The sequence below is a fragment of the Polistes fuscatus genome, unplaced genomic scaffold (genome assembly GCF_010416935.1).
Source record: "Polistes fuscatus isolate 324 unplaced genomic scaffold, CU_Pfus_HIC Scaffold2, whole genome shotgun sequence".
In the NCBI taxonomy this organism is placed as follows: domain Eukaryota; kingdom Metazoa; phylum Arthropoda; class Insecta; order Hymenoptera; family Vespidae; genus Polistes; species Polistes fuscatus.
Genome location: NW_025113096.1, coordinates 10,703,999 through 10,723,018, shown reverse-complemented (window position 1 = coordinate 10,723,018; position 19,020 = coordinate 10,703,999). Strand labels below are relative to the sequence as shown.

The window sequence follows — 19,020 nt, the reverse complement described above, 5'->3', positions numbered from 1 at the left end:
AGAGATTCTGTGCTATATATATATGTATGCAAATACTTAATCAAACATGGGATACAACATATAATAAATACAGATTATTTTTTTTTTCTTTTCTTTTTTTTCCTTTTTTGGGATCTTTTAGGTGTGAATTACAAATTGTTTGGAATATGTCTTTATATACCGCTCTGACATTTGGAACTTATCGATTAATTCTATATACCAATGAAATACATCATCGACTCTGTATATTAATCTATATCAAATAATACAATATATTTGTTACCATAATAGAAATAACAATGTAATAAAAAATGCTCTTAATGATGGTAACAAAGTTAAAAACAAAGGAGCCAACAAAAAAAAAAATAACAATAAGATATTTTGAGAAAAAAATTATTATCAACTTACAAACGTACCATGTCATTTTCAATCGCAATCTTAATTACTATGTGAATCAATCGAGAATGAATCCGTTCTTTACTGCAAATTACTATAAATAATCTAATAATACCTCACGATGCATAATCTCAAGAAATAATGTAATATTTGCATTCATGTTACGAATAATAAGAGAAAACTTTGAACACTGCTTGTAACCATATACCGATTATTTAAAAATAGGTTTTCTTTCTTTTATTTTCTGTCGGTAACATAAAAATTAGGCAAAGAATGGCCAAAAATGCCACGTTATATACCGTTCTACTTTTTGTAATGTTCATATTATTAGCACCAAATATTATGTCGATCTTTTAGATCCGACATTATTATTTTAATAAAAAAACATGCTATAGAATATTTTTGTATGTGACTAGAATATTCTCATTTGCGCCATTTTACTAGACAGTAATTTACATATATAATAGTCTATAAACAATTCTTGGTTAATAATTTTTTTTTAAATATGATCGATATCGATACAAAACAGTTTTGTATATAAAACTGAAGAATGTATAAGAAATTTTATATTATCACCTGTGTGTACATGTGTATGCGTGTGTATGTGCGCGCGACATGGTAATTTCTATATAAGTTTTTCTTTTATATATCCATGATTTATGAGTCTAAAATTTTTGTTAGTATTATTAAATTGCTAGGCAATTTTATAAATAGTATCATAATTATTGAATCGAGCACACTTTAGAAGTTCCTTGAGATTCATCCATTGCAGCTGCACGTCTTTTAATTCCTTCTATGTATACATCGCGATTAAATAAACCAGCTGCAAGAGGTATCCTGAAAAAAAAAAGAAAATACACTTATACGCACATTCGTGCGTATAAATAAATAATACATCATAATTTAAAAACACTAACGTATCAATGCCAGGCCTTATAGTTGTTTTAAATACGCCCCATACGGGCTTGTGATCGGATGTGCAAATACTTGGAACAGAATCATATATTAAGCACTCTATAGCACCGTCTTTATGCGAACTAGTACTTTCATGACTAACTCGTCTAATATATCCCCTTGTATGACCTTTGCCCTTAAAAAGAATTCTATCCGTGTATGCGGGAGTACGTTGTTTACTGCTCGAATCAAAGTTTTGTGTGCCTGGATCATATTTGTAAGTTGGGGGAAACATAATTGATGCTTCTTCAAAACCACGCAGTACTGCACCTTCGTTAAGTATTGTTTTTAATTGATCCTTTTGTAAATTAACTGGGACTTGTTGCGGGAAACAGGTGTCTGTAACCCACTGAATTACTTCCTCTCTCGGTTGAGCTAAACGAAAATTTAAATCTCCGCACCAAAATACGCAATCGAAATTTTGAGTAACATCTAAAATAAATCGCTAATGTATAATAATTCGACGATATAATTTTATATAAATAAACAGTTATAGGATGATAAATGATCATCAAATAATTGCGTACCTTTGCTTTTATGTTTTGTAGGTAAGTCTTTGGGAAGATCTAAATTTCTAACGATTCTTTTAATATCATTAACTCTTTCTTTAACTTTATCCTGATGAGCTGTTAAATGCGCCGTGACGAAAAGGAAACTTGTACCAAATAACATCAGGGCCAAGGCAACAGCTCCTTTAGTTCGAAATGCTGTTCCGGTTCTAGTAGAAAAACTATCATCCTCGGGTACAGAACAGAACCAAATGAGATCTCTCCTTAAGAAAAGAGCCAAGTGAAGCGTTCCAAGACCTGTACTAGTTAATAAAACGTGGGAAGGTCCTAATGTTTCTTGCAAAGCAGCTTCCCACTCATTTCTCTCAGAGCACGATTCTTGAGTTCCAATTGCTAACATATCAGGAATAGTTTCTATGTCCGAAGGTAACATAAAATCATTTAATTCTTTTGGCGGAGATTGACCATTCATATTCCACGTTCCAACGAAAATTTTTAGTTCGCGATTTGGCAATACTTTTTCAAGTTCCACTGGACCTAGCAATGAATTAGCCGCTATTCTTCCATGAAGGAAATTTCTACGAAAAATAAATACAATAAATATAACATAAATTATAAAATTAATTTTGAAATTAATTTACATATATATTTTTTTCAAGTAAAATGTTTTGTTCATATTTCATGTACCTTTCTCTAGCTTTATGAGCAGGAATTAAATTTAATACTTGTGCGGCAAGTAATGCCTGTTTTGCCAAACTATCCGTGGATTCCCCAGTTGCTGTAGGCAGCTTACGATCTTTTTTCTTTGACAAGGCATCGTGTGACGTAGAGCGAGGTTTAAGTTGAATAGGTACACTTTTCACAGATTCCGGACTAGAATGTCGCATAGAATTTGTCGGAGAATTAATTACTAAATTATCAGCAGATCTTCTGTGGAGTAATCTTTGTCTTAACTGCATAGAGATCGGAGACATTGATCCAGAAGAAGAATTTTCATCTGAAACATTGAAATATTATACGTACGATTTAAAGTATGAGTTTACATAAGATATCCATACACGGAAAAAATATACCTAATAATGATATTACAGAATTCTTCACTAATAGAGCTAAACTGGTTAAATTACTCTCTATTACGTATCTAACACTTGCACATATTTTTAAATCTTTGTAAATTTCATATTAGAATTCTCTTTTCTGATATCTTTACTACATAATTTGACTACATCTGAGTTTAATTTGTTTTAAAGGGTTGATTTGTACAAAAAATCTTTATGCTAAATTATACACACACACACACATATATATATATATATATATATATATATATATATATGATGTCCTGTAACTGGTAGTATAAGCAACCAGAGGATGATTCTACACAAAAAACTAAATAGGAAATGTAGAATCAAATTTGTTCATATAAGGCTTTGTTTTGGAAAGAAATAAGTGTAACTGTATCACCAGTTACAGAACACCTTGTATATATGTATGTCAGGGAGGGAACGGTGTACTTTCTATTAATACAGCAACAGGTAAAGAAGACATATAAGCATGACAATTGTATATATATTAAATACTAGAAAGAATCTGGCACCTTCGCAATAGTAAAATGAAAATTTGCTAGAAAAAGCGCAAATATTAAATTTCAAGCAGCGCATAGATTTCATTGTTAGTTTATACCTTTGCGTTCTGGTTTTTCACAACAGTTACAATCATGGTAATTAACCATACTGTAAACATCTGAAGGATCGTAGAATTGCCTTTCCATTTCCAGGAAGAAATAAGTAATATACTTCCCCTTAGTGAAATAGTCATCCTTTATATATTTGTGATCCCTTTCTGCATAAATCATTTGTATATTTTCATCATCTGAAGATTCCTCGATTTCATCTTCCGTGGACTCTGCAGAGAAGTCACTATCTTCACTACTCTCTTGGCTAGTTGATTTAAGTTCTTTTATTAAAAATGAGTGCGACTCATGAACGTTACCATTTTTCAATTCCAGATTATTTATTACTTTTTCAATAATGGAGTCTGTCATTTTAATTAAAGTATTGTCAATCGATTGAATTTTCTTTTCAGTATCAATTTGTGTTTGATCAAATTCACTTAATTTATTATCTTGTTTCAGAAAGGCAGTCTTTATATTTAAATATTTGTCCGAGCCCAAATACATAACCCCTTCTTGTTTTTCCAAAATATTGTCATTTTTACTTTCACCAGATAAACTCATAGAAGTTGTCTTATGATGAGTTTGATTGGTATTCGTTTGACTATTGCATTCATCTTCAATATGTTCACTTGGGAAATGATGTTTTACATGAACATTAATGGCCGGTTTTACAGGTATATTTATCTGTTCATTAGAATGTGTAAAATATTTAATAGATTCTTGAAAATCTGACTTTTGTCCATTATTAATTCCTTCAGAAGAGTGACTTGTCTGCCTTTCTAATACATGAGTTTTTTTCTTTCTAAATATTTTAGATATTTTATTGAGAAATGAATTCTTCTTTTTTTTATTTGACGACATTGTAAAACGACACTACTAACACTCAAGCCTATCAACACTTATCACATTTGTCTGTTTTCAAGATTGAATATCAAGTGACCACTTTTTTTCCCATACTATGATAAAACTTCACACTGACACACCTCTACATCTTTACTCACTTTGGAGTACCCTATTAGGATTAGTAGTTTGGTGGGGATATACAAGGACGTATTTTCATTTAATCATATGACATAATCGGTATGAAAAGATATACTATCACCATCACATATATAAACAATTTTTTAAAGCATATAGTTAATAATTAAAAATTAATATTAATAAAAAATTATATACTAAATATATTCCTAAATATAACGTGTTAAAATCAAATATTGACCAATTTCATGCAATCCTATTATTTGTTAAGCAAAATAATTTATCTTATCTAAGTAAAGATTATATATAAATAGAAAATTTTTAAACAAATAAAAAATAGATTAAAAAATATAAAACAACTATCTGTTCTACCATAAAAGAAATATTAATTTTAAATCTTACCTTCTGTATAAGTACTCTTGCGCTGCTCCTTTTCTCGCATAATAACTTTTTTACTCGTATTACTCTCTTGAGCTTCCTGATCACCATACATCGAATACACTTCTTGCTTTTCGACTAATACATCTGTTAGACATTTACCATTAATGGAAGCTACTTCAGACTTTACGGATGTCCTGCTTAATGTTGTAGGAGACAATCTACTGGCGGTTAAACTTTGAGGCGGAGTTCTACTGCGTTCAGTCATTGCACAACATAAAGACAATTTTGTGCTGGTATGAGATTCGTGCTGGGAGTTATCGGCTTTAGAATTCTTGTTGGAATCGTTATCCTTGTAAGATGTTTCCAAACAACCAACTCTAGTCTTTTTATTCATAAGCATCTGACATAGAGATTTTTTCTTTTGTTTTGATTTAGGTGATATATCTGCCTTAGTTGCATTGGATATGCTAGGGGTATCGTTTCCTCTACACTGCTCCATAATATTATCTAATGCAGTGATTAATAAGTTATTAATCCATCATTAATATAATAATGGTATCTTATAATATTTTGGTAGAAGCATCACATATATATACAAATAGTCAATAATCCAAGCTTCCAATGAAAAATGATTTATCTATTAATACCATTTACTGCAAGGTGCTTTCTAAAAACAGTCTAAATATTTATCAAGTCATTTGAAATTTCTATATATTTGTAAACTCAGTTCTTTTGGCTTCAGTTACGTCTTTATAATACTCCTTCTTTTATTTCAAGTATTCCATGGATACTCGGTTTTATCGTATCGCATATATTCGTTAATATATATCGTAATATTTCTCGTAAACAAACTGGATATACAATCGTATAATAGTAACTTGTCTATTTACATGAAATACTATTATATATCATAGAATAAACTGATAAGAAACAATTATGCCAAAAAATGATCACATTTTTAACATCGATATACAACTTTATCTTCTGACTGTTTTTGACTAGAGATTATATCAACTATTAGGTCTTAAACATTCATAGGTTATACTAACTTCTTTTTTTATAGAATATTTCAAAACAGCCTGTTTATAGTGTTTTAATATAATTATTAAGGAACCATCTTTATGGACTTAGATATTTCAAGTTGTATAATAAATAGCATCATCTATACTTGCATAACGTGACAATTTGAATGAAACATTGACTTTATTGAACTCAGTTATATGTAGAGCCTTCCTTATATATATATGTATGTAGATATATTATTACGAAATTCACAGGTTGACAATCGCTTGCACATTGGTGTATTAGATTCACGTCATTCGTCTTGCATACCGAACTCATAACAATTTGCAACCTATGATATTTTAGTAGAAAATACTTGAAGAACGTCAATATCAAACTCTAACTTCTGCCTCCATCATCGAGAATATATATCACGATAACATTGAACCTTGCATTCATGTTATTCGAATTTTAATCTTTTACTGTTCATTTTTATTGAATATATTCACGGATAATAAACGTTGAGTGACATGACGACTATTCGATATCCACACCCGTACGCCATGTCATTCGACACTCGACTGATCACCGATCATGCGCTTTTGTCAAACAAGCAGACGACAATGCTACTACTATATTACTGAATACACAACTGTATCCTTGCTTTTTTTATCTTTTACTTCACGTATACAATATGTTTGAAATAATTTTCAAAAAATTAAAAAATATTATGAAATTATAAATAAACGATATATGTTTTTATTTATCACTGACAAATAATTCTAAGAAAAGATTTGAATGAACAGAAAAGATGAACAACACGAACGTATCGTAAGCTGTCAAAGCAAGCAGACGACGCGAACTGACGCCATTTTATTTTTCGTGTACAACAAATATATTTCGAAGGGGCATACGTAATACACAACCAAATGAACTTTATATATACATTATATATTCATTACACGTTTAAAGAAATACAAATGTGAGCGATATTTTCTAGAGAGTTTTTGCCGTAGAATTCGACATGCTCTCGAATGCAATTTGATTTAGTAAATTGTCGCTTCATTTAACAAAAAATCAAATAAATAAATTAAATATTTAGATGCATAAATTAAAAAATTAAATAAATATAATATTATTTTTAAGATACAAAATAGACATTCATCAAACCAAACGGATTTTATTTGATTCATTCAAATGCACGTGTTTGTTTGAATGAATACAAACCCTTCGTTAAAAACAACTCTATTTTCTTGTTTCTGTTTTAACAATAATACAAACATTTCATATTTATAAAAGAAAATGCGTATACAAATAATAATAAAACTAAATTTTAATTTAAATATATAAGAGTATAAACAAATAACATGTTTACATTTCAAAACAGTTCAGTACCGTTTCTTTTACGAGAATTTTCGAAAAAGAGGCGTCTTTCCTACCTCTTGCATTTCAATAGGTAGAATTTTATATATTAGAATTACTATTGGTTGCTTGTATAGCTTACTATTATTTATTAATCGAAGAGAAATATTTAAAGTTATGCATCGTTTGTAAACTTAATATATTCGTACGTATACATACACACGTTTATGTAAAACATCGAGTCTAATTTGATATTGAAATAGAACGTGCGAGATTATAGAATTCATAATTTATTCTAATTTATCAATATTACATAAAATTGTGTTATACTTTTCAAATTTAATATTTATAAAAATTATTTAACCCTTAACTCAGTGGTTCTCAAAATGTTCGCCGCAGCACATTGAGAGACTGCAATACATTACAAAATATTTTTATAATTTTATTTTTATTTTCAATTCGATATAATAAGATGCGAAATCTAGCGGACTTAGTGCAAACCATTAATTCACTTAATATCAACTGTTTAGAATTCTTTAATAGAAAAAATTTTTAACTATTTTGCAAGGTGGACTTATTAGAATTTGACATAAAGGGCCTTGAGAAAACCTGGATCCAGCAAGGGCACCGAAAATAGAAAAAGTTTGGTAATCACTAGTTTAACCCGTAACTGTTTACATCATAAAAGAAATACTGTCGTAGTGTAAATATATGTTTTAAATATTTAAATAATATTAAAAGAGAAAGAGAAAGAGAGAAAATATATAAAATCGTTCATTCGAGTTACACTGATGATAATTTGATTATGTTATACATATATTTAAAATAATCAATTGAAAAATCTGTAAAGAATTAATATTTTAAATATAATTTACCAAATCCGTATATAAAAAATATGTGCAAATTAAAAATTAAATATAATGTTAAGTCTTGTTCGCATGACTAAATTTTCGTAATGCATGTACCAAGAAATAACCAATCATCATTGTAGGACTTTGGTAACATGATGTATATCTCTTTTGGATCAGTAAGAATTCGTAATAATGTTGATTGGCACGAGTATACTCTCGTTGATTTAAAAATCTAGTATAGTTCAATGACTGCATGCGGGAGGGCGATTTTCTCGATTGCAAGGAACGATTACAAACTCAACGTCAACTCAATTGATTTTAAATGAGCGATAGAAATTTAGTCGCGGGAATTCGTTAGACGTTTCAAAATGAACAAAAACAATTCGTCCTATCGCGATGTTCGAAGTTTGAAAGTTCGCAAGAACAAAATAAATGATACGTGCCATTGGATCAAAGATAGCCGGAATTGAAAATCGCCAGTCGCGAACGAAGTTACAAATTGATGAAAAAGTTTGTCCCGAAAGAAAACAAATGAACGTTCGTATTTAAAAAGAAAAATTTATTGGAAAACACATAATATATATCTATACATGAAAAAAAGGACAAAAATACAACTTTTGAAAAGCCGCATTTGTCAATTCGCATGATAATCGCAAATTAAAAGAAAAGGGATACAAAAAAAAAGAAAAGAAAAAGAAGAGAAGAAAAAAAAGAGAAAAAAAGAGAGAGAGAGAGGAAAGAAAGAAAAAAAAATATGAAAGAAGCGAGGGAAAGAGAAGTTTGGATGTTCGGTTAGTTGCCGCTAGGTGTCGACAAGTTGCGTACTGTTTGCTCTCTGGTGGCCACCATTGTTGAAATTCTGCTTTGGTTGATGCCCCTACGATTTTTTGGCCGAAAATCGTAAATTCGCCAGCCCCCCGGCAAGGGCCCCGTGCGTAAGGTGCGTATCACGGGAGAGAAGGAGAGATTGGTGCCCGAAGGAGCTCCCAACTGGGGCGATATTCCTTTTTCTCGAGGATCCGTGTCCTAAGGCGAGAAAAGCTAGTGAAATCGAGTGCGCTCATCGATTTACGCGAAAGAAAGAGAGGCACCCATGTCCGTGTCGCGTACGTTTCGTCGGGGTGTGTTGGTGTGTTGTGCTTGCGCGCTCCTTCTCCCCTTGCTCTCCCCTCGGCCCACACACTACCCTTCCCTCTGTCCACGGCTTTGAATCTCTCTTCCCCCTCTCGAAGTAGTGCACGATGCACTGTGTAACGTCGTGGCGCGTGCACGCGTGCCGGTAAAAAGGAAAACCGTACGATAGTATACCTTCTGTTTATTGCTCCTGTGTCTACATTTCTCCTTTTCTCTCTCTCTCTGTCTTTCTATCCCCCTCTGTGTCTATCAATATTTCTATCTATCTATCTATCTGTTTATCTATCTATCTATCTATCTATCTAACTATCTAACTCTTCGTATTATTCTTTTTTGCTTTTCTTTCTCTCTCATACTATACAACGTTGCACTATGCAATCCGTTCATATTCCCTGCGAATCATTTACGAAGAATAATAATAAGAAGAAAAGTACGAGTACGAGTATGACGACGACGACGACGACGACGACGACAACGACAACGACGACAACAACGAGCAATCGGTCAAACATCGTGTCAAAGAAAGACGTGTTGAAGAATTATTTGTTATCGTCTCGTAGGTGGTTAACATTGTTTCATTAAAAGAGCGCACGTTGCTCCGCGTGTTCGAACACGCGGTTCTCCTCTCTTCCCTGTCTTGTCTGCTGTTCGTCTATCTGGCTCGTTTTGTCTTATTCTTTTTCCTCTCCCTCTCTCTTTCTCTCTTTTCCTCTTTCTTTCTCGTTCTTTCTCTCTCCGTCTCTGTCTGTCGTTCTCGTTGCCGCCTTTCTACGCGCAACCATCGACAAGAAGAGGGCTTTAAGCGCGGCCAAAGGGAAAAACAGTTCTTACTGTTCATTACTGTTTGTAATTACATGGAGTTATCGTTCAGTGGTACGAGCACGAGGACGAAGCTAATAAAGGCTAAGGGTGTCGAGGAAAATCGTGCCAGTGTGTTTTCGCGTTCCAGCATCGGGCGTGAGTGCGCGAGTGAGTAGTGCGTCGTCCTGTTTCTCTCATCTGCTTTTACATCTCCTCCGAGAAATTCTCTCGAAGATTTTTTCTGTGTCGTCGTCGTTGTTGTGTCGTAGTTCTCGTTCTCCTCCTCCTCGTCTTCCTCCTATTCGTCATTCTTGTAATCGTCGTCATTTGCACCGTTGTCGCCACCGCCACCACACACCACCATCAAGTTTTAGTTGTGTCGTCGCGCGCCTTCGTACACGACACGTATACATATACGTGTCTTCTCTATACGAGAGTGTATACGAGAGTTGAAGAGTGTAAGAGAGAAAGAGAGAGTGAGTGTGAATGCAAAAAAAGAGAGAGAAAAAAAAGAGAGAAAGAGCGAGCGTGTACGGTATACACGCTGCTGTGTTGCTGCTGTGCTGCTGTTACAACACACTAATATTACTATACACTACTTCACCATTGCTACTTCTACATGCGCCGCGTGTGCTTTGCGATCTACGGTGGTACGCATATTCCTCGCTAGCGCACATACACACGCATTTACGTACATACGTTCATATGTACCCCTTAGCGTGCCCTACGAAATTTGTTAAAAGAAAGAAAGAGAGGAAAATAAAACGATATTATCAATCCTATTGAATTCTGTCGCCTAATACGCTTGTAAAGAAAAACAAAATGATCGAGAAACGCGTCGTTCTTCTTTCGCAAAGAGAGTAACATTCGACGCACAGTGCCGTACGTTTTCATTTTTCTTTTCCTTCCTTCCTTCTTTCTTTCTTTCTTTCTTTTTTTTTCTTCTTTCTTTCTTTCCTTCCTTCTTTCCTTCTTCCTTCTTTTCTTCCTTCCGTTTCCCTATGAAGAACTAACGTGTACTTTACTCCTACATTTTGTTTCATTTCTACATATGAGTCCTTGATTTTTCTTCATTCAAATTTCCGTTCATTTACGTAGATTGTTTCTACGATTTGCGTCATCTTTTGTAGATTATCGTCAAATACATATCTGGGTGTTTCTATTCTATACCACTATACCGATTTCGAATGATGTTCGTAAACGTTACACGTCGCACGTGCTACATTTCTTGTTGTTTCGGTTTTTTCATTAAGAAATCCTTTCCTAGTTTTTTCATGCCCAGCAACAATCTTCTTCTTTTTCACATCTGTTTCTTAGTTTCCTAAGGTTGTAGTAAAAAGCAAAGGAAGTTAGAAAGTACAGGAATGTTTGATCTAATTAGTCAGTATACTTAGTTTGTTGTTCAATCAATCTATGTTCTGTCTACTCTATGATATTCTTAAAATCATTTATGTATTTAATGCTTTTAGAAGTATTTGGTTGTATGTTAATTGAGAGTAATCGTATATTTCCAATAATCAATGCGTCCTTAGTATCATAGCGAGATTAGGTTCAATAGTTTGTTCAGACAATGCATATTGCATTCAAAGATCGTGTTGGAATGTTTAATTATTATTACATAGAAGAAATATTGTGATGTTGAGCGTAGAAAATTCTTTTGTAGTTAGTTTAAACGAGAACAATTCTTTAGATTAAATTGATCGTATTTAACTTAGATGTAAGTAATCGTAAGCATTTTTTTCTATAAATATTTGATATTCTTTGGATTTTATTACAGAAACGACGGGTATTTACACGCATCCTAATTCAGAAGAAAAATCAACATCGCAAAGTAAAAGAAGTTTGAAGGAAGAACAATATCATCAGAAAATCATACAGGAGTTACTGCAACGATCTGCGAATACTTCCAGGATACATTATAGTGTAACCAATTGCGTTAATTCTGAATTAACCAAAAAAAAATCAACGTTGCAGAACAAAAAAGATTTGGAAGAAGTACACCATCAGAAAATCATAGAGGAGATAATACAAAGATCTGCTAATACTTCTGGTATATCTTATGGTGTGACCAATCGTGTTAATTCTGAATTAACTGAAGATAAATCAACATCATCGAGTAAAAGAAATTTAGAAGAAAAACAAGATTGTCGGAAAATCATACAGGAGTTAATACAACAATCTGCGAATACTTCCAGCATACATTATGGTCTGACCAATTGCGTTAATTCTGAATTAACCAACGATGGTAAAAATATGTCATTTTTATTAGTTTGTATATTTGATTATTTTAAGTGTAAATTAGATATAGATGAAAGGTCTCTAATAATAAATATTTGCTTACAGGACCCGACATATCCCAAGTTACGCCAAATTGGGCGTATTATAATTTCTTTCCATGGGTTTATGAACAAGCACTCGTAGCACGTTCTGACGTGCAAGATAAATGCAACCTGAGTTGCAAGAAAGAAAATAAATTAGACGACGTGACTGAACAGCATATCAAAGGGTTTAAAGATCTACCAAAGTCTAAATCTAAGAGCATAGTGCTGGATTCAGAAAAGTTAAACGTGTCGAAGGTAGCTGATTTAAAAATATCAAATTCCTTTGTAGACACTATTCAAGGCCACGGAGGGAATCAAGGAACCCCCTGGAAGGGGGAAAAGAAAAAAGAAAAAGATAATTTAGTCAATGTTAAGAAGAAGATTGACCTTGATTTTAATTTTTGGCAGGATCAATACAGAAGTTTATCGGAGACACAAAAATTAGCTTGGAACGCCAACATCAATTATTTAAATTATTTATCCAATTATTCGCAGGCTACCGTAAACACTAAACTGTGCTCAACTTCTGTGAATGAGACTGCATCTTATCAAAGTTCTAATAATTTCTCAAATTCTGTTAAAGAAGTTAATAAACCTCTTGATTTGTCGGTAAATGCCACAAGCAGTGTTTATAATCGTGATAAAGACGCCAAAATAAAGGAGAGATATCCTTATTTAGAATTACCTGCTGCTGGTGATAAGAGAACGGTGCAGTCGAATTATCCTGTTATAACGCAGACTGATTTTTCCTGCAACGTTAACGATTCTTATGCAGCAAAGTACAAAGGATTGAACGATGATTTATTGAAAATTTTGAACTATAATAATTTATCATGTAACGTAAAATACGATACAACACAACTTAATGTAGCCCAAGAAAACATATCTACGGATACTGAGTTAAATAGTAAATCCACTTTGAATATAAATTTAAAAGAAGAAAGTAAGCTCTTCTTAGACAAATATTCCAAGGGAAGAACGTATAAGCCTTCACATGAAAAAAGAGGAAGAGCAACTAACTTGAATGACAGACACAATAATATTAAAGAAGAGTACAGTACAGAGGAGGTGTTAGACAAGCCTGAGAGTATAGATCCCGCGATAGTCGCTTCTAGGATCACACTGGGAAATTGGGAAGGAAGTGCAATGTCGGGACAATATCCGGGTCATAGCCGACCACCGGTTGGCACTCCTCCGCCTCAAAATGTTTGGAATCATCTCACGATGGCGCAGGGTCAAGGTAACACTTTTTATGGTAACTGTAATATTTTATATTGAATTATCAATCTATTGAACATTTCACGATGTCTCGTTTATATATTGCAGGTTTAAATATTCACACTTCAGGATTACCACCTGGCACTGCTTTAAATCCAGCTGGCTTTTATACTCATCCGTCTATATCCAGAGCATCTCATTTGACACCACAGTTGACTCCACAACTTGCTCATACTCAAGCACCACCAACATGGCATACGCCCACAGTTCCATCAAAAACTGTTACGCCATCTAATACTCCTGGCAATCCGTTATTTAGTTTACAAATGTTAGTTGATAACAGGCAAAACCAAAATCAATATAGAAATTCTCCAGGTTCTCAAAATACACTTGACCTTTCTGCCACGTCGGATATTATCCCTGAAAATTATTCTCGAATACCTCAAGATATTCCAATTAGTTTAACGGCACGAAACGTGGATAAAGGTAGTCGGAACGGAAATATAATTTCTCCTCCGATACCTCTAAACGGAGAAACATCTTCGGACAGTGGAATAAGTTCGTCTGTACCAACACCTAATTCTGTCAGTGAACCAGTGTCATTGTCGACTAAAGAGATAACGACTCCAAAAATAACGGTTAAAAATTTTGAAAGCAACTTGAAAGGCGTTGCCAATATTCACGATAAGATTAAGGAAATAAGTGTCGATAGTTTCGCACAAAAAGTTATTAATTTGCCGCCTAGTGTTACGATCGAACGTGTTGTTGCGGATAAGAAAGAACCAGAAACGAAAAATAAAGACACATTAAGTGTAATAGCACAAGTGCCAAGAAATGTTTTACCTGTTATCGTTAATCTTACGTCGAAAATAGAGAAGGACGTTACAGATAGTCCTAAAAGGGAATCGTCTTCCGAACGGGACAAGAAACACGAAGAAACGAGTGTTAGGTCACCCAAGAACTTACCAAAGAGGGGTAAAAAGGGTGTGGACTCTTTATTAGAAAAATTGGAAGGTGGAAATAAGAAGCTTGGTGGTACTGAAAATATAGGTTCTGTTATAGTGATGCCGATTGAAGAGAAAGATACGTCGAGCGTTAAAAGCATGTCTCCCGAAAGGCCAAAATCAAAATCTCCAACTAGAGAAGATGAGGTGGTGTCACCTGCATTCAGTAACGACGATTCTAATGATAATACCAAACAACGTAGAAAAAGGAAATTAGAGAAACCAGTAAGACTTAGTAAGGATTCAAAAACGGAAGTAGAAGACATGGAGCTTGAACCAACTGAACCAACGGAACCAAGAACAAGGGAATTGATACCAGAAGAAGTAGTTGTCAATTGTACTCCAGCAACCACTGTTAAAGTAGAAGAACGAGCTGAGAGCGTGGATCAAAGGTTAGATGATAAGATTAATGAAAATGTAAACGAAAACGAGAACGAGAACGAGAACGATCATGGTAACGATAACGAAAACGATAACGAAAACGACACTGAAAACGATCATGAAATCGATAATAATATTGAAGAAAGAAATGAAGAAAATCAACCGGTGAGAAGGCGGAGAAGTAGCGAGAGTTCGACTACGAATTCGACTTCGGCGAATCAAAGGGTGCGAAGAAAATCGAGCGATGATGCTACTGAATTTTCAAAGGTAACGAGTCCTAAGGCTGTTAACAACACAAATCCCTTCAATGAGGTCGAATCAGAATTAGAGAAAATGTTTGCTGGAATCGATGAACCCAAGCCAGCTGTTAAAAAGGAAGAAACTAAAGTAGACTTTACTGTCTCTGGTATTCAAAATGAAAATATTACGAAGGTTGAAAATATCGAAAATAATATTTTGCAAACTAAAGATACTCAGAACATGGAGCCTACTGATGTATCTTCTACGGTTGATACCAAATTATCAGGAAAGAAGGGAAAGAAGGGAAAGGTCCAAGGAGGTAAAAGGAAATTCTCCAGATCTACTGAGAATATATTTGGAAATATTGCTAGTGAAACACCTCAGAAAGATGTTAAAAAAAAACGCGTGTCTAAAAGTTTGAAAAAACAAGACTTTTCGAAGAAAGTCAAGAAAAATACTAAGAACGAAGGGTATCGGGAAATGGCATATGATTCGGGTTCAAATGCGAGTTCTATTAAGTCTCGTGGACCAGTGGTTCATGTCGAAGGACCCAGAGATAGTCCTTTGAGTATTCAAGTAGTTAATGCACCGAGAGAAGAGGAGGAAGAGAAAAATAAAGAAAAGAGGAAAACTATTGGCAATGGAAATGCCGGTAGAAGTAAAAGGCTAAGTCATCAAAATGATTTGGACTATAGAGGTACATATAATAATCTTAAATAATAACAAAAGAAAAGTTTATATAAAAATTTGTATTTTATTTTAATTTTTAATCTACTTATATTTATAGGAAAAGTTAGCAGAGCTGGTTTGTTTAGTTCCACATTGTCGTCCCGATATGATGCACATACGACCGACTCTACGTGGGTATGTGTATTTTGCAAACAAGGTCCCCACAGTGTCATACCAGGAGATCCATCTAGACCTCATCCCAATTTGGCAGGTCCTCATATCGTACCTGGAACGTACACGGTATGATATTTATCGTTCATTAAATAAATTGATTACAAGTATTACTACAGTCACCTATTCTTCTTATTATTATTTATTATTATTGTTGTAGGTCCCAGCAGGTGTATTAAGTGATTTATTTGGCCCGTATTTAATTGGAAAAGAACGTTTAGAAGATGGAATTCTATCGGCTGATGAACAAGAAATAACGACAGAACAGAAGAAGGGTGGGAAGAATAAGAGAAGTCTGAGGTATGCTGGATTGGCTGATCAGTTCTCTGCAAAAATGAGTAAAAAGAAGAGGAATTCGATTGAAAGTAATACGAATGCAATGTTTACTGGAATGACTGTAATTCCTGGCGAGGAACAGCGTTGGGAAGTTTGGCTTCATGAACAGTGTGCTGTTTGGGCTGCTGGTGTTTACTTGGCTGGTAAATATACATACGTTAAAAAATATGCATCAATAATTGTTAAGGTTTATGTCTGTGATATTAAAAAGTTACTTTTTTTGTTGTAGGTGGAAGAGTGACTGGTTTACAAGAAGCTGTGTGGGATGCTGCAAAATCAGTTTGTGATTCTTGCAGTTTAACAGGCGCGAACATTGGTTGCGTTATACGAGGATGTAAATCTGTTATACACTATCCCTGTGCTTTGACAAAAGGTTGGCATTTAGATATGAATCAATACATACCTAAGTGCAACCTTCATCGAGTTACGTGAAATTTCGGTGAGTGCGTGTGCATAGACTAAGTTGGAGAAAATAAGTTACAATATTCATAATGCCACATTGACGAAAAGTAAGATCCTGTTTAACAGCGTGTACACCGAATGATAGAAGGCAATAAACATAACGTATAAATTATCAAAAATTGTTTTACGTGTGACTGATGATGACAATGAGGACGATGATGATGATCATGATAATGATGATGATGATGATGAAAAAGAAGAAGATTATGAAGAAGATGATGATGATAACAATGATGATAATGATAATGATGATGATGATGATGATGATGATGATGATGATGATGATGATAATGATGATGATGATAATGATGATGATGATAATGATGATGATGATGATGATGATGATAATGATGATAAGAAGAAGCCTTACTAGTTGGTAAGGTAAGCCCAAGTTAGCAGAGCGTAAAGCAAAACGTCTGCAAAATATTAACATTTACATATAAGATACTTATGTGGACATAAGTTATTTTTTTCTTTTCTTTTCTTTTCTTTCCTTTTCTTTCCTTCCTTTCCTTTTCTTTTTTTTCTCTCCTTTTCTTTTGTAATTATATTTATTTTTAAAACTATTCTTGATATATAAATATTAATTATAAACAAACAAATGTGGATAGGAAATGAATATATATCATGTTACCTGAATATTAGTTATCGCATAACTCGATTTTAAAATGACTTATTATGCTGCCTTGCATTTAACGTTAAAACAAAAAGAAGAAGCGTTTTGAAATTTACGCTCCGTGTCATTCGATGCATAGTAGGTGTGTTTGAAAGTGTGTGAAAGAATGAATGTAAGGATAGTGATGTGTCAATTTACAGATATAAAGTCTAGAATCAATATGCTCGAGAGAAAGACTTTCCAATGTACAAGATGTTCAAATGAGAATATGCTATTTAAAACTGTCTCTGTAAATTACAACACAAACAAATTAACGATGGAAACTAAAAAAATTTCTCGTTAATTAAATTTATAATTCGTTGTCATGGCCTGTGGCCTTGAACGGTGGCCTTTCGACTTAATATAAAGAAAAGAAAAGAAAAAAATAATAAACAAACAAAAAAAAATTAAAAAAGAAAAATAAATAATAATAAAAAAAAAGAAAAAATAAGAGAAAGAAAGAAAACCAAGGAAGCAAAGTTTTTATTTAAAATCTGTAGAATAGGTGGGGGAATCACGTTATATATATATATATATATATATCAAGGAAATAAGATGTTTAATCAAAAATATAATAAACGTTTGCGTTTTTTACTCTCTCACTTTAAAACACGAAACACTCGGTGAACACTCGATTTTCCTGAAAATGAAGAAGACAAAAAACATCGTGTACGCAGGAACAATGTACAGGGCATATTGGATTAAGATTTTTCGACTCAATGAATGACAGGGGGCTGGATAATAATATTATATATAGACAGCTGATAAAAACAAGCGAGAGACGGTTAATGCAGTTAAAACATTTTTAAAACGACGTGCTGAATAATGAAAATGTGTTGTTTGGATATAACAAGTGTTCTCTTATAAGGAAATGAAACTAAAATAGAAAAGGGATATTTTTTTATATTTATTAAGAATACGTTAGTTTATTACCACTCACGAATAAAAAACAAAAATGTCTTAAATATTTTCTATGTAAATCTTTCGAGGTAATAAGATAAAAACAATGCATTAACAACATTAATTTATATTTTTAATGTCGCTGCATTCCATACGATTTTCGATGTCTTTAAAGGCTATTAAAAGAACAAAAAGTAAAACATTAGTAACGGTAGTTAATTGTTGTTAAAAAATAGAAATGAAAGAAAAAAAGAATAAAATCAATAAGAACGAAATCGTACACACACGAAAGAAGAAATTTGTTTGATCCAACAACAATAAAATAACATTGAAAATTGATTTCATGTTATAGCAAAGAGAGAGAGAGAGAGAGAACACTTGAAAATGAGATTATGCCGGCATTGCTTGTATTATAATAGTATCTTGTAAGAAAATATTATAAATATGAAAGACTATTATTATTTGACTTTATATAGATACAGACATAATGATTATAACATCATCAACTTTTAAATAATGCGTTTTACGTTTGTGTCGTTAAACCAAGTGATTACAATCCAAAACACGCGGGTACATCTTAG

At 33.1% G+C, this 19,020-nt stretch overlaps 2 protein-coding genes across 11 annotated transcripts; one reads left to right on the top strand and one right to left on the bottom strand.

Annotated features, from left to right (window-relative positions):
* Positions 1-907: 907 nt before the first annotated feature.
* On the bottom strand, positions 908-6,873 carry LOC122517094 (inositol polyphosphate 5-phosphatase E). Of its 5 annotated transcripts, none has more exons than XM_043635462.1 (7): positions 6,139-6,873; positions 4,894-5,379; positions 3,522-3,743; positions 2,526-2,835; positions 1,857-2,416; positions 1,293-1,761; positions 908-1,212 (listed from the first exon to the last, which is right to left on the bottom strand). In XM_043635462.1, exons 1-7 carry the CDS (start codon positions 6,167-6,169, stop codon positions 1,098-1,100), a joined length of 2,193 nt encoding a protein of 730 aa, XP_043491397.1. In that variant the 5' UTR covers positions 6,170-6,873; the 3' UTR covers positions 908-1,097. The 5 variants fall into 5 exon arrangements, with proteins under 5 accessions (XP_043491397.1, XP_043491396.1, XP_043491398.1 ...); XM_043635461.1 differs by lacking the exon at positions 6,139-6,873 and adding an exon at positions 3,831-4,608 and having other exon boundaries at positions 4,894-4,984; XM_043635463.1 differs by lacking the exon at positions 3,522-3,743 and having other exon boundaries at positions 6,139-6,871.
* Positions 6,874-9,033: 2,160 nt separating this feature from the next.
* LOC122517093 lies at positions 9,034-17,003 on the top strand. Of its 6 annotated transcripts, XM_043635455.1 has the most exons (8): positions 9,502-9,777; positions 11,800-12,267; positions 12,366-13,598; positions 13,670-15,883; positions 15,974-16,155; positions 16,247-16,565; positions 16,652-16,861; positions 16,951-17,003. In XM_043635455.1, exons 1-7 carry the CDS (start codon positions 9,594-9,596, stop codon positions 16,852-16,854), a joined length of 4,803 nt encoding a protein of 1,600 aa, XP_043491390.1. In that variant the 5' UTR covers positions 9,502-9,593; the 3' UTR covers positions 16,855-16,861; positions 16,951-17,003. The 6 variants fall into 6 exon arrangements, with proteins under 6 accessions (XP_043491394.1, XP_043491390.1, XP_043491391.1 ...); XM_043635459.1 differs by lacking the exon at positions 9,502-9,777 and adding an exon at positions 9,034-9,193 and having other exon boundaries at positions 16,652-17,003; XM_043635456.1 differs by having other exon boundaries at positions 12,366-13,583; positions 16,652-17,003.
* The last annotated feature ends 2,017 nt before the right edge of the window (positions 17,004-19,020 follow it).